General features: G+C 43.9%; 2 protein-coding genes across 5 annotated transcripts; one reads left to right on the forward strand and one right to left on the reverse strand.

Moving 5' to 3' along the window:
- Positions 1–2,932: 2,932 nt before the first annotated feature.
- Positions 2,933–11,525, forward strand: ZBTB14 (zinc finger and BTB domain containing 14). 4 transcript variants are annotated; one of them, XM_039243205.1, is made up of 3 exons: positions 2,933–3,308; positions 5,548–5,815; positions 6,953–11,525. In XM_039243205.1, the coding sequence occupies exons 2-3, from the start codon at positions 5,813–5,815 to the stop codon at positions 8,297–8,299; spliced, it is 1,350 nt and encodes a 449-aa protein (XP_039099136.1). In that variant the 5' UTR covers positions 2,933–3,308; positions 5,548–5,812; the 3' UTR covers positions 8,300–11,525. The 4 variants fall into 4 exon arrangements, with proteins under 4 accessions (XP_039099136.1, XP_039099138.1, XP_039099137.1 ...); XM_039243207.1 differs by having other exon boundaries at positions 5,732–5,815; XM_039243206.1 differs by lacking the exon at positions 2,933–3,308 and adding an exon at positions 4,017–4,335.
- Positions 3,193–4,531, reverse strand: LOC120239076 (translation initiation factor IF-2-like). Its single transcript, XM_039243186.1, has 2 exons — positions 4,158–4,531; positions 3,193–4,114 (listed from the first exon to the last, which is right to left on the reverse strand). Exons 1-2 carry the CDS (start codon positions 4,529–4,531, stop codon positions 3,193–3,195), a joined length of 1,296 nt encoding a protein of 431 aa, XP_039099117.1.
- Positions 11,526–23,040: the final 11,515 nt, after the last annotated feature.

Here is a 23,040-nt window from a genome sequence, read left to right on the forward strand (position 1 = left end):
ACCTCTGTGTTACTAAGGAGTGGCTATATTTACTGTTCACTTCCTGCAGCCAGTGTTCTCAGAGCAGTGACGGTAGGTTGCTAACTGGCCGGTGGTGGGACATTCTCCCTTGTGCAGGCATATCAGGAGCTGCTGTGATAACAAATCAAAAAACACCATCTCCCAGGGAGTTACAAAAACAAGTATTTCCTTCTCCGTCGTGGACCTGCAGATGAACCTGGGCTTGCCCGGGCTCAGGTTCTGGATCGGCTTCATCCTCTCGGGTGGGCTTGTCATTGAGGGGCCGGGCTGAAGAGACAGCAGCGACATGGGCATGCGCCTCCCACTGTGGACCACACAAGCAGAACACACCCCGCTTCTCCAAGCCTCGGCTCCCGACTTGCTCATTCTCGTCTGCCCATATTCCACTGGTCAAAACCAGTCCCAGGGCCCGAGGTCGGGGAGAACCCCAATGATCTGACACTTCCAAACGTTCCTGGGAGCTGCTCCATTACCTCCCTAGGCGCTGGCACTTGAGATTTCGTACCACCCACCCTGAACATCAGGCCTCGCAATCCTTAGAAACAGACTCCACCCAGGAGGAGTCTGTGGGCATCTCAGGTGAGAAACAAGGTGCTCCCAGCCAAGTAGCTGGACAGAGAAATCCACACAGGGTGACAGCATTCCCGGTAGGAGAGAGAAATTTCCTTTAAGGGCCTCAGGTCTGTGCATTTCAGGAAGGCCCTGACGCCACACTGCCTCCCATCAATCCCACAATGCACCTTTAGAACTCCCCTTGGTACTGAGGTCTAGGTTGTCACTTATCTGTCATCAATATTTACGGAGGGCCTAATGGGTGCTGCGCAGTGCTGAGTTAAGGCTGGTGGCCAGGCAAAGTGCCAGGTCTGAATGAGGCCCTTCCTGTATGGTTTCCAATCTCCTCCCTCTTCCTTCCCATAGAGTTGTCCCTTTAATTTAGACTCATCCCTGTGATCTTGATGAAGGAAGGAACAGACAGGCAGAGGCCATAAAACAAACGAGAGGAGAGGGTTACTTGACACCAAGGATGTCAGGAATCTGTCACTTGGGAAGTGTGGTCTAGTGCTTGAGATCTCTTCTGAACTATTTTAATTTAGTCAGATGAGTCAAGTGTGGGGAAGACCTTACCTAGCCAGATGCAAACAGACTATCTTTACATAGTAGGCAGATAATAAATATATGCAGACTGAGTCTGGGAGCCTATGCAAGTGTGTGGTATGGAAGAAGGAGAAACAGTAGCCGACAATGCACCATAACTAAGTGCTGCTAGCTGTGTCCCCACACTGGTACGTGCAGTGGCAGCTTTAGTGCGTGATATCATAACCCTATGATACAGTATTATTATTATCCCTTTTAAATACAAAACAAGATTGAAATGTAATCTTAAAAGCTGTGTAAATAAGAATAAACAGGCCCAGCCATGGCATTAGAGGGAATGAGGCTACTTGGGTATAGAGCACGAGCATGAACTTTGGCCATTCCGGTCCTGCCCCTGACACTTAAACCCACTATTGATGGAAAGTGGGCAGGTCATTTAACACCATGGAGCTAATATTTGAGCTAAGCACCTAACCAAGCGTTATTTCATTTAATCCACACAACTGCTCTAATAGGTGCTTCCGTTATCTCCATTTCAGAGAATAAGAAGCTAAGGTTCAGAGAAGTTAAACAATGTACCTAATATTTGAACTGAATGTCTGAGCCTAAAGCCGGTCCATTCTGTCCTTTTTCATTCAGTAGACCTACTAAATGCCATGCTTTTGTGAACATCAAAAGGATGTGTATAAAAGTATCGTTCAGAACATTGAAACGAATGTCAAACACTATAAAATCAACTGAAACCCTCTACAATTTCTTTAGATTGAATACAGCCAATCATAATATCATTTCTTAAATGTTTGCTATGTAATCATCACACAAGCCCAAGAGGAAGGTCCTATTCTAATTTTTAGGTGTTAAATCATGCGTGCTTTTGTGAAATGCTGTTAAAGCAGATGTGATAAAGCCGCATAAGCAACTCTAAGGAGATGCAGTAGTTCCGTCCAGCTTCCTATGTTTTGGTGAAGAGAAAACCCCAGGAGCGGAAGGGACTTCCCAGGTCCCCATGACAGACACAAGCACAGCCACACCATCAGGAGGAACAAGACAGGCTTTGAACACAAACGGAGCCATTACTTGTTCTGAACACGGACGTAAGAACAGCGCTGTTATCAGATTCCTCTGAGGGATCTTCAAATGAAATTAAGTCCAGTCTCACTACTGACACAGATGAGCGAGGGCCTCAAGCCCCCGTGACTTGAGAGTGTCCGGGTAAATGCGAGAGCGTGGGTGCAGGTTTCGCTGTATCCAGAGCTTTATGGGTGTTCCCTTTCTCCAGGGTGATTCGGGTCACCCCTCACATTCCAAATGAAAGATGTCATTTTATTCCATTGCTTAGCTAACGTTTATCAAGCACCTATCACTCTCCCGATACACATAATGCACCACTGGCCAAGACCCAAGGTCCGAAAGCGCGTGTCCTAGCCTCTGCCAGTACGCGCGAAGGGCTAAGGTGCCCAAACCCCCACCGTGGAGCCTTGGGCGAGCCCCGCGGCCGCAGTGCCCGGCTTGCGCGCGCCCGAGGGCGGCACTGCCCCACGAACATGCACACGCACGGGAGCGCCGCGCTCCCGCGTCCCCGGCGCAGCGCCGGGCGCGGGCGGGAGCCCAGAAGCCTGAGCGGGAGGCGGGAGCACCAGGCGGGGCGGGTGCCCGCGAGCGGCGCTCGTGCTTACGCTCCTCCGCTTACGAAGCCCCGCCCCTGCCCCGCCCACCTCCTCTCCCGCGCGCGGGCTCCGCGCGCCCCAAGCCGCGCGCGTGCGCGCGCGTGCGCAGGCCAGGGCCCTCCGGGGGCGGCCCCGTAGACTCCATCCAAAAGCGTCGCAAGGTCCCGGATTAACCCTTTCCTCGCACGCCCATTTAGAGGCCCTGTCGGGTTCCGTGCCTGCGCAAGCCGGTGGCGCGCCTTCCCCCCGGCCCGCACCGCGCATGCACGGGAAGGGGGGGGTGCCGGTGGGGGTGTTCACGGCCGGCTAGACATTCTGTGCTCGTGCAGGAGGAGGGCTGCTACCGTCAGGGACGTGCACGATTCCCTCCCACCCCGCCCCCTCCCCAAACTCCAAAAAAAAAAAAAATTCAAAATACACTGCCACCCACCGTGCCCCCGCGCCCCGCGTCCAACCCGTCCCCGGCCTGCGTGCAGTGAGCGCGGGGAGCCCACGGCGAGTGTCTGTGGCTGTGCCTGGCTGCAGGTAAGCGCGGGCCGGGGGTGCGGAAGGGGCCCGGGCCATCCGCGAGGCGGCCGCGGGGGCGCGGGGGCGGCCGGCCGCCGGCGCGGCGGGGCGGCCCGGAAGAAGCGCGTTCTCGCCGAGCTCTGGGGCAACAGCCAGTTCCAGGATGTGCGGGCGGCCGCTGGCGGCGCGATGCGAGCGGGGCCGGGCGTGGGCCGGGGCCGGGCCGGGCGAAGGGACCGGGCGCCCTAGGGACGGCGCAGGCCGGCGAGCGGGCTCGACAGCGGCCGGGCGGCGGCGGCGGCGGCGGCGGCGGCGGCCCCGCGCGCGCGCTCGCCGAGTCTCGGCGACGGAGTTCATGGCCGCCCCCGCTCGCACCGCCGCAGTGCACCGCGGTGGGGGTGGGGGTGGGGACGGCCCAGAGCCCGGCGCGGAGCGCGGCCCGCCGGGCGCCGCCCCTCCGAGCCGCGGGCCCCGCCGCGCCGCCCCCAGCTGCCTGCCGAGGAGGGGGCCGGGACCCCCGCGCACGCACTCCCGGGTGCGCCCGCGGAGCTTGGAAGCCGGCCGCGCGCCGCCCCCGCCCCCGGCCGCGGGAGGGCGGGGGAGGGCCCGGCGCGAGCCGGCCGGGGAGTGCGCGGGGCGCGAGCTCCGGGCTCGCGGGGCGCGGCGCGGGGCTGCGGAGCCCGGCCGCACGCCCGCTCCCGCTCCCGCTCGCCGCCGCCACCGGCCCTCCCTCCTGGGCGCGGAGCCGCGGCCCCCAGCCGGCGCTGGACTCCGATTTTGAAAGGAAAAGTGGCCCTTTCACCTCCCGGCTCCGAGGCGGGGAGCTTTTGTTTAGGAAGGGATGCAAACGGCCTTATCCGTTCCCACACCTCCCGGGCCCAAAGAAACGGGAGCGAGGCCTGAGAGGCTCTGAAGTTCTCTCGGGTCTTGCGCTTGGTTCCCTGCTTCCTCCCCATCCCGAAGTTGCGAGCTTTCAACCGGGAAGTCGTGCCGTCGCCATTGTCGCGGCTGCTCCGGGGTAGGGGAGGCGGCTGCCGCTGCTTATGTAAGTTTGGCTTTGCTGGAGCCCCTGCTCCCTGCTCTGTAACGGCGGCCCAGCGCGCCCGCGGTTTGGAGAACCGTAATAAAGGGGCAGCTTTGTTTGGAGGTGTAGTTGGGGCTACATATTTCCCTCCACCTACACAGATACTGGCAACGTCTATCTTCGCGTTTAACTCACCTGAACTTAGCAAACGGAACATCTCAGCAGAAAGTAATAGTCCGCGGCGAGCTTGAGAGTGCGGGGCCAAATATCACACTGCACCCCCTTTCCCCCAAATTCAGCCCAGTGGGATGTCGCCATGGGTACTGCTAGGCCACTCCTCTCCTTGGGCCCATGCACTTTCATCCCACAAGCCCTAGGGAGTTACAACAGTGGAAAGTGGCTAGGGAAGGTTTTGCGTTGATGCCTTCTCTCGGAGACGACTGCAGGCCGAGGTGCAGCTAGGGGACAGGCAGAGTCGAAGCAACCTTCGGAAGTAATGTTGCCTAGCTCTCACCCTGTGCAGATAAGAAGCCCCCTGCTACTTTCGGCCGCTTAGTGGTGTTTGTTTTTCCGGAGAGGGAACTTTTGAGGGGTTTCAGAATGTTGGTCTCTAAGTGCGGGTCTTGCACCACAGTTTTTGTGTAAGAATATTGCAGCTCAGTCCTTGGCCCTACCACACACCAGAGTTTGTGTGGTCAGTGTCCGTAGAGGAAAGATATTTTTCAGGATATTGGTCCGCAGGATGGAGTCCCTTTGGGACTCCCAAAAGCTCCCAAAGAGCTAGAATGTTTTCAGTCACCCGGTAGGGATGGAGGTGAACACACCTGGATTTGTCAATTAGAACCATAAAGACCGGTGTAGTTTAAGTAGGTGCACATTACATAGAAGCGTGGAAAGAAGAAAGCAGCTACTGTGCTCTTTCTTCCAAGGTTAACTGTGGGGGATGAACACTTCTATAACTTTATATTGATTTAAAAAATGTACACTCTATATGTATATATGAGCCTAGAGGTAAACGTGGAGGGCTACATACCCAGCAGGATGTGGTGGGGGTAGGGGTACTTACTGGCTTTTTCTGTGTCTGTGTAGCTATCAACCTCTGTGCAAATATGGGCATGTGCATTGTTAGAACTTCCTTAGTGGTTCTCCAACCCGTTCCTCTAATCCCAGTGTACAGCCCCTGCGTGCCCCAAGTGCCACAGCCTTTATCTGTTCTCATTCATATCTGTTCAGAGCTGGACCTGATGCTGCCAGTCACCCTCCTCTCTGTTCCCAACCTGAAAATGGGTACATGTGCAAGTGGCAGGACGAGAAAGGAAAGTTTATTTTTTAAAATCAATTCTTGAAAATATTCTTGTTTAGAATTTGGGATAGAGGAAGGTCCTACCTTATTCTTGTTTGTCCTTTTCTCTTGTAGGACCGGTGCGTCTCTGATCAGAGCTATTCTGATCTGAAGAATTTGGTGTTTGAAGCATTAAGATAATAGCCTGAGTTGTTCATGGTAACTATAACTTTGGATATTAAGTCTTGAAAATATGGTTTGGTGTTTGTTTTAATAAACGCGGTGTATATGTATAATATATATAATGTATAACATATATGCATGGCACATACATTTACATATCGGTTATGCATTAGCACTTCTCTTTCTTCCAGTGGAATGCTTTGTTAAAAGGAAAACAATGTTTCAAAAAGTAATCATACAGGACACATTATTTTGAAAAGATACTTCCTTAAAACGGTCTTTTGTGCCAGATTTCTCTCCTGCTGGTTAGATTTTTTTTTTTAGCTTATAAATTACTCACAGCACTTGCCAAGCACATCCAGCCTTGATGACACTTTCATCCGGATAGCAGATAGATTGGCATCCAGATGGAATGAAGACGCTTATCACTGTCTTCCCAAATGCCATCTGATTGTCCGAGTGTCATGTTAAACCTTAACCCTCATTCAGAAGTGGCCCAAGGCTGGTGAGGAAAAACCCAGAAGACGACACTAAGTGGGATATTTTGGCAGTGATATCCCTTTCTAGTTCAGCAGTGACGCATCTCTTCTGTCAAGGAAGTATAACACCGAGGCCAGTAGTTGTCTCACAGAATCTCTTCTGTACGTGGAATTAGAGTAGACACGACAGGAGTAGAGGCTATTGGCCTTGGACCTCTTTCTTACACCTTGAAGTTATTTGTTGTCACTACCTCTAGTTGTCAGGAAGCACAAGTTTAAGGTAGGTTGCCCAGCTCTCCAGTAAATAAACTAGGTTATTGGGCAGGTTCCTAAACCCGTGTATAAAAGAGGGGTAAGAATGTCTGTGTCATGAGGTTATTGAATCAGTACGTTTGGGAAGCCATGCAGAGCACATGGGACAGTGCCTGGCATGTATCAGGTGCCCACTAAAAGTGGCTGTAATTATTCCTAAGCAAATACTTCTTAAACTGAAGATGAATAGAAGTAATAGCATGGACATCCCCAAACCAGGATCAGTCTTTTGTACGCCTGCTCTTGACCCACTGCTGACATTGACTTTCTGAAATTGCTAGCTACTAGAAATTGATCAGGAGATGAAAGCCCACCTGTGTTTTGTATCTGGAAAAGCATTGGTCATAAATCTCAAACTTTCTTTCTAAAAATTTTTTTGTAGGAGTTTTTCATCAGTATGTCTGAAACCATTAAATATAATGACGATGATCATAAAACTCTGTTTCTGAAAACACTAAATGAACAACGCCTGGAAGGAGAATTCTGTGATATTGCCATTGTAGTGGAAGATGTAAAATTCCGAGCACACAGGTGTGTTCTTGCCGCCTGCAGCACCTACTTTAAAAAGCTCTTCAAGAAGCTCGAGGTTGATAGCTCTTCAGTAATAGAAATCGATTTTCTTCGTTCTGATATATTCGAAGAGGTCCTGAACTACATGTACACAGCAAAGATTTCTGTGAAAAAAGAAGATGTTAACCTAATGATGTCATCGGGTCAGATTCTTGGTATCCGGTTTTTGGATAAACTCTGTACCCAGAAGCGCGACGTGTCTAGTCCCGATGAAAATAATGGTCAATCAAAAAGTAAGTACTGCCTCAAAATAAATCGCCCCATTGGAGATGCTGCCGACACTCAGGATGATGATGTGGAAGAAATCGGAGACCAGGATGACAGTCCTTCAGATGACACAGTAGAAGGCACCCCCCCGAGTCAGGAGGACGGCAAGTCGCCGACGACAACGCTCAGGGTTCAGGAAGCAATCTTAAAAGAGCTGGGCAGTGAGGAAGTCCGGAAAGTCAATTGCTACGGCCAGGAGGTCGAATCCATGGAGACCCCCGAATCGAAAGACTTGGGGTCCCAGACCCCGCAAGCCTTAACATTTAATGATGGAATGAGCGAAGTGAAGGATGAACAGACGCCGGGCTGGACAACGGCCGCCAGTGACATGAAGTTCGAGTACTTACTGTATGGCCACCATCGGGAGCAGATAGCCTGCCAGGCGTGCGGGAAGACCTTCTCCGACGAGGGCAGGTTGCGGAAGCATGAGAAACTCCACACGGCGGACAGGCCGTTTGTCTGTGAAATGTGCACAAAAGGTTTTACCACCCAGGCTCACCTGAAAGAACACCTCAAAATCCACACAGGGTATAAGCCCTACAGTTGCGAGGTGTGTGGAAAATCTTTTATCCGTGCCCCGGACTTAAAGAAGCACGAGAGAGTTCACAGTAACGAGAGACCGTTTGCGTGCCACATGTGTGACAAAGCCTTCAAACACAAGTCCCACCTCAAGGACCACGAACGCCGACACAGAGGGGAGAAGCCCTTTGTATGTGGCTCTTGCACCAAGGCATTTGCCAAGGCGTCGGATCTGAAAAGGCATGAGAACAATATGCACAGTGAAAGGAAGCAGGTGACCCCCAGTGCCATCCAGAGCGAGACCGAACAGTTGCAGGCAGCAGCCATGGCCGCCGAGGCCGAGCAGCAGCTGGAAACCATTGCCTGTAGCTAGAGGTGATGGGACAGGACCCCGCTTCGCCTGAGCCCCGGAGCCTGACACTGCATCGTTTGCCACATATGAGCGCCAGTCACTGTAGTTTTGTGGAAACTTACAGAGCATTGTACTCACTGGACTGAAGGCAGTGCCTGGTTGGGTATTTTTAAAACTTTGCAAGGAAATAAGTTCCTTGGTTCTGACCAAACAGTTTCACTGTCCCTGTCTGGTGTCTGGTAGTAATGTTGCCAGTAAGTCCCCCTCCCTCTTTTTTATGGTTTTAATTTGAGAACTCCCGAGTCCAGTTCAGAAGTGGGAGACTTCTGTTCCATGTGTAATTCCTCTCGACACTTGCTGCGCTGGCGAGTGCACTGCACAGAGTGATCACTGAGTACATTGATTTCCTGATCATCACGATTATATGTGACTTAACGGTCAAAACAGCCTTTTTAATAACTTAATAAAAGTACTTCACGTAGATGCAGAAAATACTGGTGGGTGGTTGACCAAGAACACTGCGCGGACACGAATACAAGTTCCGGAAGTGCAGAATGGTATTAGATTTGTATTTGGTTTGTTAATTTTATATCACTGTTTTTCACTATTTTTTTTTTTTTTTTTTTTGGTGGACAAATAATTGTTGCTTTGCTAAAATGTTTCTTCATTTTCATTGCCTGCACTTACCCCAAAAGATGTAGTCACACGTCCCCGAACACAGGCTGAGCAAATCCACGGGGAAGATGGCGGTCGGGGGCCTGAGTTCTTTTTGTTCCTCTCTTTTGGGGCATTGTCGATCGGCAGCAGGTGGGGTTTGTGTGGTAGACCAGTTATCCGAGGGACAGCAAAGGGGGAATAGGAGCCTGGCTCTCAGGGACAAGGTTTTCATGTTTGCAACAATTCCAGGATTTTCTAGATCAAAATAATTCTTAATTGATTTTTGAACTTGGATTTTTATTTAGGGTCAAAATTAGGACATACGTTCTTTACATACATTTGTGTCACTTAAGAGAATGTCATCAAGCGTTTGGGCTCTGCAGCACGTGATTTATAGGAGATGTAATATCGTTGCTTAAATTAATAAATTGAAAATCTTTTAAGTGTGTAAATAGTGTAGAAGTGTTGGTCTTCTGTATTTCAAGTAAAAGTAGACAGCTGCACTTTTTTTTTGCACATTGGATTAAAATAACTTTCATAAGCAGCAAATATCAGTCTCTTTTTTAACTGATATTAAAGACTATCAGACCAAATGTTTATTTTTTTGAAGTATATTTCATCATTGGTGGTTTCAGTTTTAAGTAGAATTTGATTGCCATTCCATAGCCATAAATGGAATTATAAACACTGTTCCAGTTTGGGTGTATGAGAACTTTTTTTTTTTTAACCATTTCTTTAGGAATATATTGAAATACCAAAATAGTTTGAATTATGTTCTGTAATAAAATATTAAGTCAATTATTTTAGAATGTACAATTTTAGGAAAACGTCAGTTTTCAAAATTTATTTTTGATTCCTAGAACATTTTTTTTCTCAACACACAGTAAAGTATTTCATTTCGTACTTATCGCATTAACACCTGTAATTACTGTTGTGGGAGAAATTTTATTTTTTACATTGATTGTATATGTTGTGCCCAAGATCGTAGGATGAAGATGCTGCCTTTTAATGAAAGTTATTTATTGGTAAAATGTTTACTTTAGTTTAAAATTAATTTAATTTTCTTTCTTAAAAGTTGTTTATTCTGTCCTGAAAGTAGTCCTGTCACTGTGTTTATATGCCGTTAGTGGAAGGGGAACTGATTGGTATTCCTTGGCTGTTTTAACCAAAGCAGAGGAAAAATAATTTAACATTTTGTTGATAGCTACTTCAACAAACCATTTTTCGGGGCTTCGTTTTTGTATATAAAAGAAAATATACTTCTATCATTCCTGTTTTCATTTTTTCACAGCAATGTTTCCCGCATCCAGCTTTCTGCCAAAGCACATTATCTATGCAGTCTTCATCATGGTTTTACAGAGTTGCAAGTTAAACACGTGGTATTGATCCTCATTGAAACCACATAGTCTCAGTGGTACCCCAAAAAAGAAAGCACTTCATTTTCAGCACTTGATTTGTATTATGCAAATATCTATCATCTGTCCCATTTTGCGTGAGCAATGTATTTGTGAATTACCATGGCTAACACCGGTTACGGGGTCTCTCTGTGTGTGTGTGTGTGTGTGTACACGCACGTGCCTGTTCTCTTTGTGTTTTGGTGGCAGCAGAGTCATGATGTGGAACCTTTCTTTCCTGTTCTCTGGTCTTTCAGACTGCCTCTCCCACCCTGCTAACTTGAGTGGTCCCCTAGATGGTGAAGCCTTCACATTAGACCTCCAATCACAGGGCATTAATCCTGAAATACGCTACCACTGAATCTGCAATGTTAGAGGAAAGGAAATTTGAAATGTTAATGTTATTACCTTTACATTATCTGAAAGTCAGCTACATTTTTTCCTTTGTACAAAGAAACTGTCTACAGACTTGATTTTAACTTTCATACCAAGCTGCAATATATTGGCAGTGACTGAGAAAGAGAATTTTAGGAAGTCTAAATTTTAGGTCATTGCCTGTTAAATAACTTCATGAATTTGGAATTGTTAGAAATTACAGAAGTTACCATCAAGTGAGCCAGATACTAACAAATTCCTACTGTTTTGTTGAAGAAAAAATTGAGGTGAAGGAGAATGATGCATGTTTATGCCATCCCCAGTTCAGTGGATTATGTTGTGTAAGGATATCTGTAACTTAGTCACTGGGAACCTGGAATTCATTTTCCTGAGTAATGCTGTTGGTGGTGACTAGTTCCCAGAGCAGCCATGCAAGCCTTCCCTGTACGTGTATTGTAGAGCTGGTATAATATAAGGAGTTGAGGCTTCCAGGGAAGTGAATGGAGAAGTCTTGGATTCCTTTCTGTCACTTACCTTTAACATCTACCCTTTCTCTGACGCCCAAATCCCCATCCCCTCCTCACGGCCATGAATGGGAGACAAGACACCAGGCTGAAGGCATGGTGACCCCTGACAACCATCGCAGAGGTGAGGGTCTTCATTCTGCTTCATTCTCGTACTTAAATCAATGAGCACTTCAGTGATCGGCAGCTCCCTACATCCCTTATAATACGCTGCCATTTTGAGATAGCCCTCACCGTTCATTGTTTGAATTTTGTCTTCATTTTAGCATACCCCCTTGTAATGGAATTTCTGCCTCTTGAAACTATCCAAAATAAATTTAATTTCTTCATCTCTTTGGATAACACAAGGTGTGTAAAGGTAGTATATCATTTATCGAACATCTGTTGAGCATCATGTATGAGGCCCTGGGCTGGATCTTGAAGACATCAAGGCAGAAGAAACTTGGCCCTCGCCTAGTAAAGTGTGCTGCTTTCCCAGTCTTTAGCGTTCACCTATTATCCATGATTCCTTAGAGGTCATTATACTAATTTTATGTCAAGTCTTCTACATGTAACTTATCTGGGTTGTGACAGTTTTCAGCAGTTGTATATTTTCATCATCTCTTCAAGAAAGATTCCCCTTTAGCAATATTCATACAAATTGTTTCATCCTGATCAGGAAATGTTTAGTGGAAGGACTTTTGGAAGCAAGCTTGAATTGGATCCTGGTTCTGCATAGAAATTAGATGGTGTAAATTTAGGCACATTCTTAACTGCCCTGAACCTTAGCTCAGTTTTGCCATTTCTAAAATAGTGATTGGGGATTTCTGGTATGCTGTTACACTTTAATCTTACTCTGTAGAAAGAATTTTATGTGAGATTAATGGAAATATTCTCAAAAGAAGAGCAAAGTGATTTAGTAAGCTGAAATTCTGAATTTAAAAGGAAGACCAAGATCTTGGGGTTATGTGTTTAGGGGAGAAAACTACAGATCATCCTGGAATTCCTACAGACTAGGAAGAGAAAGTGAGTGTCGTCTGAAATTCACCCAGTTTTAGAAAAGCAAATATAAACACACTAAAAAAATTAAAACATTGAAGTATACCACATGTGAAGATTCCATGTGATAACCAACATGAAATATTTAGTGTAGCTCCTACTGCTTTTTAGGCATTCTCAGTAGAGAAGTAGAAGCAAAATTGAAGTCCTCTTTTGACTGACATCTGTCAGGTCTATAATCTTTAGCTCCGAGATGTAAACCTCACTTAGTCTTCTAAATTGAAAGTGTCTCCAGAAACTGTGTTTATTTTCACACTTGTGTAAGCTTCAGCCCCTTCCTGGGTTGGTTCTTAACATGCTCCTGGATTCATTTTAGAGTTGTCTTTGGTTTTATAATCTCCCATCATGTAGGTGGATCCTTGGATTGTAGTCAAGTGTAAACCCTGGCCTCTGGATGACTCTCTGCTTTCTGGGGGGCATATCTGATGGCAGGGGCAGAACTGCAATTTCGAGAGCTGGCTCTTGTGTTTGATATATGACATCACTTAATTTGTTTTAATTTTATTTTTGAATAAGCTTGATGCCCAACGTGGGGCTTGGAGATTAAGTCGCATACTCTACCAGGCGGTCTGAAATCACTTACTTTTTTTAAATGTGTTTATATTTGCTTTTCTAAAATTGGATGTATTTCAGACAAAACTCAACCTTGCCCTTCCTAGTCTGTGGGAATTCCAGGGTGATCTGTAGCTTTCTCTCTCAAAGACCCAACCCCAAGAATCCTGATCTTAGTTTTAGTTTCAGAATTCCAGTTTACTAAATCGCTTTGCTCTTCTTTTGAGAATATTTCCATTAATCTCACATAAAATTCTTTCTACAGAGTAAGACTAAAATATATCAGCAAATGCTTATTGAATGCCTTGTGTGTGCCAGGCACTGGGGTAGTAGCTGGGCATGCACCAGCACCAACCCTATTCCCCCACCACAGAGCTCACTCTTCGGGGTTGGTTCAAGGATTGCCTTTCTAAGTTTTACAAAAGTTACAAAGATTTACAAATAATCATCACAAATACGCAAAATGCTCTTTAAAAAAAATCTGTGGTATGTGTATTTTAATCCACTTCCTAGAACACACTTCAGAGAGTTAGTCAGGGCTTTAGTCACGAAATGTGTGGTTTCCAAAAGGAACATTCTCAAATGACTTTTTTGAATATATACTGGAAACGTGTTAAATATGACCATTTCCATGGCATGATTCCCATTTTATCTCACCGGTAATGTTGCAAAGAGGGATGGTGATATGAAACTAAGGGGTATTTCTTAAAAATAATGGATCCTGCCATCAAGAAAGGGTACTGATAGAAAATTAGAAGTAAAAAAGAACGATAATCTGGGCTCCCAGCAGCTTTTAACAAGTATATTAATAACTCAGAAGGTCGTAGTGGAGGGAGCTGCATGAGCAATACGGAATATGTTCTGCAGCAACTCCGAAATGACAATAGTGTCAGTAGGCATTCCCTTAGAGCCTGCCACCAAGTTAAGGATGACAATGTGCAAAGGGTAGGATAGCAAATAAGCTAATGGAAACTGGAATAGAAAAGATATTTCTTCTGTTGGTTTCAGCTCACCATGAGACACCCCATCATTCTGACGGAGTTCTGCAAAAGCATCTTCTGTTGTTAAACTTATTTGGAATGTAGTCATTTTCTGTTTTTAATCAGAGGGCAGAAGCCTTGGATGATTTATAGAAGTGATTCTGATGGGTCTGTGGGGTTTTTGCTTGTTTGCTTCTACATCTCACTTTGCACTTCCATCACTGGATGGTCAAGAGAATCAGGAATTTATTAAAACCTAGCATATGTTGAATATTTACCAGGTATCAGGCACTATATACACAATCTCTTTGTATGCTTTATGACCTCCCTAAAGTACATATTATTACAGACAAAGACACTGGGATTCAAAGAAGTTAAAGATCCCGCCAATGTCAAGTTGTTAGCAGAGTCAGAAGAGAAAATTAGGTCCATCTGCCTCCAGATGTGGCCCTGCACCTCCTCACCAACTTCAGTCCACTGTTAGGGAGGTGGCTGGAAGAGAGAGGGGGGAGCATTGATGCAAATAGCTGCCCTGGGTTTCTATAGTAAATTAGTCCCAATATTTTGACTTCTCAAGGACATTTCCCATGCAAAGGACCAAATACTAAACCAACATTGTTTTACCTTGCTTCAGATCTAGAGGCTGCGCCCAAATAACAGAAAACTGCAGATAGAATGTCATGGATGCTTTGCAGCCCAGCAGAAAGCTGCCCGTCTGCCTTCTACACACATTCCATTATCTGGTGAGCTAGACAGATGCACCAGGAAAAGGCCTTCCAGTTTGGTGCCAAAAAATTAACTCCATTAAAAATGATTATCTGTGTTAGGAGATTCTGCCTGCCTCTTCTTCCACCCTCCTCTCTGAAAAGCTCTAGAAAGTTTTACTTCACATTCTAACTCTGCTTTCAAGCTATGTCACCACTTCAGGCTGGTTGTGTAATCTTTCTTAATTTCTTCAACCAAACTGCAAATGGAGCACTCTTGCTCATTTCAAAAGATAGACTTGTTCCCCCCCTCCAAAAAAAGTAATAGGTAAGAAATCTAGCTTAAAAATGGGTTTTAAGATAAGATAGAATTGATTTAAAATATTACTGACTTCAAACAGGGTGGCAGCGATGGTTAGAAGGTTAATAGTTGGGAACCTGAATTACACTCCATTCTTTTACTGTTTATATAATTAAATGTAAATGATGGGTACATGTGTGTGAGTGCTGTTTCTCCAAAAATTTTGAATGCTTCAGCTGTTTGGATTCTTCCTGCAATCTTTCAGCCAATAAGAAACAGGAAATTGTAATCAGACTGGAAAGTTATGGGAGTAGTTGGCCTGATCAGTGCCAACAAGATTGTATTTAATAGTCTGGATACCTAGAATAAAATGTGGGCTTGCAAAGAGAAGAATGAAAAATGGTAGAGACGAATTGATTTTAGGTGCTATATAATTTATCATTGTTTTCCCAAACTCACTTCTGTGAATTATGAGATCATAAGAGTCTTCTTTTTTTAAGTGATATTACTGCAGAGAAAGCAGTTTAATTTTGGTGATTGAGTTGAACTACCTGTATACTAATTATTAATTATCAATTATTAATTGAAATCTACAGATAGCTTTATAGTTTACAGTAATTAATTCCCAATATTAAGAAGTAAATATCATTATCATTTTATAGACAAAAATAAAATAGACTTAAATCCAAGTTCTTTGATTGTGAAGACTGCAGAGAAATTAATCCCTGACCTACCAGCAGCCTGAAATAGAATAATTAAATATATATACAAGATCTATTTAGTTTATACAAAGCTTTGGCTCTTTCTAAAACTTTCTAATATAATTAGTAAGATTTGAAAGATTGGATTTAAAACTGTTATTAAAGTTTTCATTTTTTATTTTTTTTCCAAGTTTGTTTATTTTGAGAGAGAGAGAGGGTAGGGACAGAGAGAGAGGAGAGAGAGAGAATCCCAAGCAGGCTCTGCACTGTCAGCACAGAGTCCAATGTGGGGCATGAACTCACAAACTGTGAGATCATGACTTGAGCTGAAACCAAGAGTCTGATACTTAACTGACAGAGCCACCAAAGTGTCCCATGGATTTAAAACTCTTGAGTTCCTAAGGTTTGTTGTTTCTTACTTTTACTGTATATGATGATCTACTAGTTATCTTCTAGTATTGTTTCTGCTCTTGATCTGTATACAGCACCTGAATTTTTAGTTGGGGCACTACACTTCTTTTTATTTTTCCAGTTTATTTTGAAAGGGAGACTGAAGGTGGGAGAGGGGCAGAGAAAGAATACCAAGCAGACCCCACACTGTCAGCTCAGAGCCAGTGTGGGGCTCAATCTGAGATCATGACCTGAGCCAAAATCAAGAGTCAGATAGATACTTAACTGACGGAGCCACCCAGGCATCCCTGGGGCATTGCACTTCTGAGTAAAATCTCTGAAGCTAGTTTTGTGGGGATTTTTCTTTTTCTTTTTTTAAAAAATTTGTAAATGTTTTATTTATTTCTGAGAGAGAAAGAGACAGCATGAGCAGGGGAGGTCAGAGAGGGAGGGAGACACAGAATCTGAAACAGGCTCCAGGCTCTGAGCTGTCAGCACAGAGCCCGACACAGGGCTTGAACCCACTAACCATGAGATCATGACCTGAGCTGAAGTTGAACGCTTAACCGACTGAGCCACCCAGGTGCCCTAGTGGGGATTTTTCTCTACTGAAAAATGTTGAGACTATTTGTGTGAGTGACACAATCCAATATATAATTTAGAGTGAGAGCTCTCTGTGTAGACGGCTGAGTGTGAATCCTGGTTCTACCACGAACTGTGTGGCCTTGGACAAGCTGTAGAATCTTTCTAGGTTTCAGTTTCCTCATCTGTAACATGAGATTTAATAAAAGGAGAATTATGTGAATAATCCACGGAAAATTCTTAAGCATGGGAAACTCAATATCCTTGTTTTCAGTCCATCAGCTAAAAGATGAGACTCCTGAATTATAGTGTCTTCTTAGCCTTAAATTGGCTGTACAAACTTTGAGCAACTGATTTGATATTCTGAATCATCTCCCTGTTTTAAAAAGGGGATTGTATTAGATGATCTTTAAAGTTATCTCAGGATTCAAGCCTATTGTAATTATTTAATTAGTTGGGATAATACCCTGTAGACATTTGTAATGTAACTGCTTGAAGTTTACCTACTTTTTAACTCCAAATGGGCACCAAAGGTGATAACGACATCCAAGTTCCTCAATAGTAATGAGAGATAATAGGGGAGGGCTGTTCAGAACTGGTCACCATTTCTTAAGTTTGTGCTGCTGTTCAAAGTGAAGGGAATGGGAATAACTTCACACAAACTGTCACAGACTCCTGGTGAAATAGCTCAAACTGTTGCAGGATTTTTTTTTTTTTTTTTTTTTTTTTTTTACCACAACACCCAGGATTCGTTCTCACCACTTCGAGGAATGAAGAGGTGGACACAAAATGAGTAACAGGCAAAGGTTTATTAGAGTATAAGATTAGAGAGGAAGAATAGAGGGACGCCTGGGTGGTTCAGTCAGTTGGGTGTCCGACTTCAGCTCAGGTCATGATCTCATGTTTGTGAGTTCGAGCTCTGTGTCCTCTGTGCTGACAGCTCAGAGCCTGCAGCCTGCTTCACATTTTGTGTCCTCCTCTCTCTCTGCCCCTCCATCACTTGCTCTCTCTTTCCTCTCTCTCTCAAAAATAAATAAACATTAAAAAATATTGTAAGAAAGGAAGAATAGAAGGAAAGCTCTCTTCAGAGAGGGGACATTTGAGAGGGAATGCCCAAGGACCATAGGCAAGGGGTCCTTGTTTTGTAAAGTTCTGGTCAGCCCTCTCCCTTCCCTTCCCCCTCATTCCTTCTTAGGTGCTACCCTTGCTGGCTTGATAGCTCTAGGTGCTGGGTTGTCCATTTCTGATTGGCTCCTTTCCATTGTATGAGGGGTCTGTGACTACTTACATCTTTTGTCAAATTCCTGAGGGAAACCTGAGTAGGAGTAGATGGGGTCTGTTACATTCTTAAGAGGAACCTTATGCCTGAGGGTGTTTGCTGTGGTCGGACACTCCCAGCATTGTTCCAAAATAAGTGTTTTTCCCCACCCAGGGACCTTAGGCTCTAATCTTTCCCTCTCTGCCTACTGACTCCTATTTTCTCCTATCATAAAAACCACACTTGATGAAATCCAACTAAGCCTGGGCTTGCCTGCTCCTATTTTTGGGACATTCTCAAACTTTGGAGATGCATCTAAAAGAAATGCAAATTTGACTGTAAAAGGTATTCCTGCATCCATGTTGTCCTCTTTTCTTGATTTACTCTCCTGCTTTGGTGGAGGAGCACATCCGCAATCTGAGGAGTGAACAGAAGGTGAACTTTTTGAGATTCATTTTACCTTCACTCTTATTGATGGTTGGCCTCAGGCTAGAATTCTAGATTGGAAAATAACCTGTCAGGAAGTGAGTAATTTCATGTTCTTGCAGAGTCAGAGCTTTTTGAACAAACTTTCAATGGTACCTAGGTTGAAAAACTGGCCTTGGAGACTAAAGGGTAATTGAATAGCCTAGATAACTCCAGAAAGACTTAGAGCTTTATTTCCCACTGTGTGCCCATTTGAAAGGGGATGAACTGACTCAGCCTAGAGCCAGTCATTTGCATTCCAAAGGATTATTAATGACTAGGGATCAAAAGTTTCTAGGCTTCTCTCAAAAGAAGCATCTGTTTTAGGGCCTGTATAAACTCCCAAATTTGTAATTTCAGACAGACCTTCTCTATACAGGGTGATATCTGGCTCTCATCATGTGACCTGTAGGGTACTGGGTATGGGGAGCTGATGCAGTTATTGCTGTCAGTAATAACAGCTTTTAATTTCTGTTCCAGAAATCTCACATCTATTTCAAGGGTAAAAATGTGACTAAATAGACATTAAAAACTTATCATCTGTATTCAAAATTTTTGACGTATCTTGAGAAATCTGAAGCCATTTTGATTTCTTTTTTCTTATGTGTAGCCTATATATTTTTCTCTCTTTAAAGCTTGAAGAATTTTTTTTCTTTATCCTCATGTTTTGAAATATGATGTTTCCTGACATGGGTCTTTGTACTGGAAACTGGTAAGTCTTTTTTTTTTTTTCCCCCATTTTATTCTATTATTTATCTATTTATTTATTTTTACAAATAGTTTATTGTCAAGTTGGTTTCCATATAACACCCAGTGCTCATCCCCACAAGTGCCCCCCTCCGTGCCCATCCCCCCTCCCCCCCCAAAACCATCAGTCCTCAGTTTTTGTCAGCATTCAAGAGTCTCTCATGGTTTGCCTCTCTCCCTTTCCCCCACTATTTCCCCCTTCTTCTCCCCCATGGTCCTCCGTTAAGTTCCTCCTAATCTTCCTATACGTGCAAACATATGGTATCTGTACTTCTCTGCCTGACTTATTTCGCTCAGCATAACACCCTCAAGGTCCATCCATGTTGCTACGCATGGCCAGATTTCATTGTTTCTCATTGCCATGTAGTATTCCATGGTATAGATAAACCACATCTTCTTGATCTATTCGTCCATTGATGGACACTTAGGCTCTTTCCATGTTTGGCTATTGTTGAGAGTACTGCTATGAACATTGGGGGACATGTGCCCCTATGCATCAGCACTCCTGTATCCCTTGGGTAAATTCCTAGCAGTGCTATTGCTGGGTCATAAGGGAGTTCTATTGTTAATTTTTTGAGGAACCTCCACACTGTTTTCCAGAGGGGATGTACCAGTTTACTTTCCCACCAACAGTGTAGGAGGGTGCCTGTTTCGCCACATCCTCGCCAGCATCTAGAGTTCTCTGATTTGCTCATTTTAGCCACTCTGACTGGCGTGAGGTGGTATCTCAGTGTGGTTTTGATTTGTATTTCCCTGATGAGGAGGGATGCTGAGCATCGTTTCATGTGTCTGTTGGCCATCTGGATGTCCTCTTTGGAGAAGTGTCTGTTCATGTCTTCTGCCCATTTCTTCACTGGGTTGTTTGTTTTTCGGGCGTGTAGTTTGGTGAGTTCCTTATAGATTCTGGATATTAACCCTTTATCTGATATGTCATTTGCAACTATCTTTTCCCATTCCGTTGGTTGCCTGTTAGTTTTGTGGGTTGTTTCCTTTGCCGTGCATGGTAAGTCTTTTTAATCTGGAAACTATGTCCTTCAAGTTCTGCAAATTTTCTTGAATTATTTCATTTATGACTTCCTCATCTTTGTTTTCTCTTTTCTTCAGTTTTCTTAGGCAAATCCTCAAAATCCTTGTTATTCCTTATTTTCCATCTCTGACCTTGATCTAATTTCTGAGAGATTTCCTTAACCTTATATTTTCAACATTTGTATTAAAGTTTAAGAGAAAGCTTATTACTTGAAATTATTTTAGATTTACAGAAATGTTGCAGAAAGAGAGTTTCCATATACCCCAGTTAATTCCCCTAATGTTAACATCTTACATAACCGCAGTGTGATTATCAGAGGTAAGAAATTAATATTGGAACAATTCCATTAACCAAACTACAGACTTAATTTTTGGTTTCACCAGTTTTATTGTTACTGTTTTGTTTTGTTTTACCAGTAATGTTTTTTTGTTTTGTTTTGTTTTCTGTTAATGGATCAAATCTGAGATATCACATTGCAATTATTTGTTCTATTTCTTTAAACTTCTCTAATCTGTGATGGTTTCTCATTCTTGCCATGTTTTTCATGACCTTGACACTTTTGGGCTGTACTGGTGTGTTATTTTTGTAGAACGTGTCTCAATTTGAGTTTGTCTGATAATTTCTTATGATTACATTGAGGGTGTGCATTTTTGGCAAGAATACCACAGAGGTGATGTGCCTTTCTCTGAATTATATCAGGAGGTTCCTGATGTTGCTATGTCTTATTACTGGTGACCTTTAACTTAAGTAATCTAGTTCTTGTAAAGATGCTCAACTATAAACTTAATATTTTTCCTCTTTCTAGTTAATATCTGGAGACGGTACTTTGAAAATATGTAAACATCCGATTTCTCCTCAAACGAGGTCACTAATTTTAGCATCCAACTTGGGTGGAAATTGCCTGTAGTAGATAGTACTATGTTGTTCTAATAGTGATTTTTTTGTTTTACTCATTCTTTCTAGATATGTTAATTGAAATTCTTTTATAAGGTAGAAATGTGCTTTGCCCCCCAGTTATTTATTTATTCAATTATTTATATCAAAGCTCATAAATGTTTACTTTATTCTATGGCCAATATGCCAATGCTAACATTATTTTGTTACCCAAATTGTTTCAACTTTGGGAATCATAATGTTTACTTTCCATGCACTATGTTTTGTTTTTGAATGCCTCCCACCTGCTCCCATTCACAGCATCCTGTTCCTGCCCTACAGTTACAAAATCTCCTCTTATATTTCTGAAGATACTATTGATACTTTGTGAATGTTCTTCTCTGGGGATCAATCATTTGTTTACTCCAAGTCTCCCCCCACCCCCCTTCATTTGCTTGTTTAACTTGCTTTCTCCTTTCATGTTGGAGACTCTCCTCAGATGACTGGTAATATTTCTTTGTTCCCTCATTTCTGAAACTGGGTTATGAAAGCTGATGGGAATCTCTGAGCCCACTGGTGAGGCTTCACTCTCTGGTGACCTCATTGGGATGCTTGTTGGCTACAATCTGACTTCAACATCTTTAAATCCTTCCTTTTGATATGGTCAGATATGGCGAAATGTGTTCTCACATCTCCTGCTTGGGAGGAAGGTGGTAGCTGATAGTGTTCTAGGAATCTACAGGCCAACAAGGCTGAAAAATGTCATCACTCAATATGTATGCACTCCCACTAGACTTGTTTTTTAATTTTTTAGTGTTATTTATTTTTGATGGGAGGAGAGGGGCAGAGAGAGGTAACACAGAATCCAAAGCAGACTCCAGGCTCTGAGCCGTCAGCACAGAGCCTGACACGGGGCTTGAACTCAAGAACTGTGAGATCATGACCTGAGCTGAAGTCAGATGCTATCTGGATGAGCCACTCAGGCGCCCCCTAGTCTTGTTTTTTAAATTCCCACCTTCAGCCGGCCCTGATGTCCCACAGTCCAGAGGCTTCCTATTTTGCCTCAACCTGGAGAATGTTTTTAAAAAACCATTTTACTGTCATTTAGTGGCAGTTTGAGGTGATAAAGTAAGTAAATGAATGCCTGTGTTCGTCTATCAGAAGTCCCAGCAACTATTTCAATATGAAATTTCATAAGGGAGTTATTAGAAGATCTTAAATTGGAATGTGCCGAAATGCACCAAGGCTTGTCTATTAGCCTTTGGAGCCAATCAGGAAGTCTGAAGTTCTAATGTCTTTCCTCCGAACTAGATTAACATGAGAACATGCAAATTCTGCACCTCAGTTGTAGGTCTTTAGTTTGTAAGGTTTGGAAAGAAATCAGCATACAGTTATGTTACTGGCTTGGATGTCATGAGACTCAAATAAGTTATAAAAGTGTTACTGACCTTTTTCATCCCCAGGTAAAAACATTTTAGCAAGATGTTTGTAAATGAAATACAGAAAGATATATATCATATTGGTAATAATAATTTATGTGTCTATGGTGGGGTTCATAGGCTTTAGTTCTCTACTTTTTTAAACCCCCTTCTACAGACACCTGTGCTTTATTACAATCCAAGTCCTCTAGCGGTTACCAGAGAAGCAATGAGCATCCTGACAATCTAGTGGAGGTCTAAGATTCATAAACAATTGCAATTTCATGAAAGAGGCATTTATGGAGAGGTGGGTGTGTGTGTGTGGGGGGGTGCCACACAGGGCAGTGTAACTAATTCAAACAGGGAGAGAGGAGGGGAGGGAAAGCTTTTGGAGGGAGATTCTTCAATATAATGATCTCCATATGGATTCCTAGTAGGCATCTCAGATATATCCTATCCCAAACCATACTCCTGACCTGCCCTCACCTCTCTTCCCCACCTCTTTCCTGTCTCACTAAATGGCAACTCTGCCCTTCCCATTGAGGGTATAAAAGCTATACTCTTGCAGCTAACATCCAATCCACATGCAAGCCACCAGCACCCCCTGTTGGCCCAGACTTCAAAATTCTGCCTACCTTCTAAATGGTCATCTCTTGCTAAGATATTACAGTGGCCTTTTGGGCTTCCTATTTTTGCTGTTGCCTTACTCCACTACATTCTGTTATTTATATATATATATATGTTATAACACATATATAATGTATATAATATATATT

Source organism: Hyaena hyaena, unplaced genomic scaffold (genome assembly GCF_003009895.1).
Source record: "Hyaena hyaena isolate Hyena2069 unplaced genomic scaffold, ASM300989v1 scaffold_222, whole genome shotgun sequence".
NCBI classification, from domain to species: domain Eukaryota; kingdom Metazoa; phylum Chordata; class Mammalia; order Carnivora; family Hyaenidae; genus Hyaena; species Hyaena hyaena.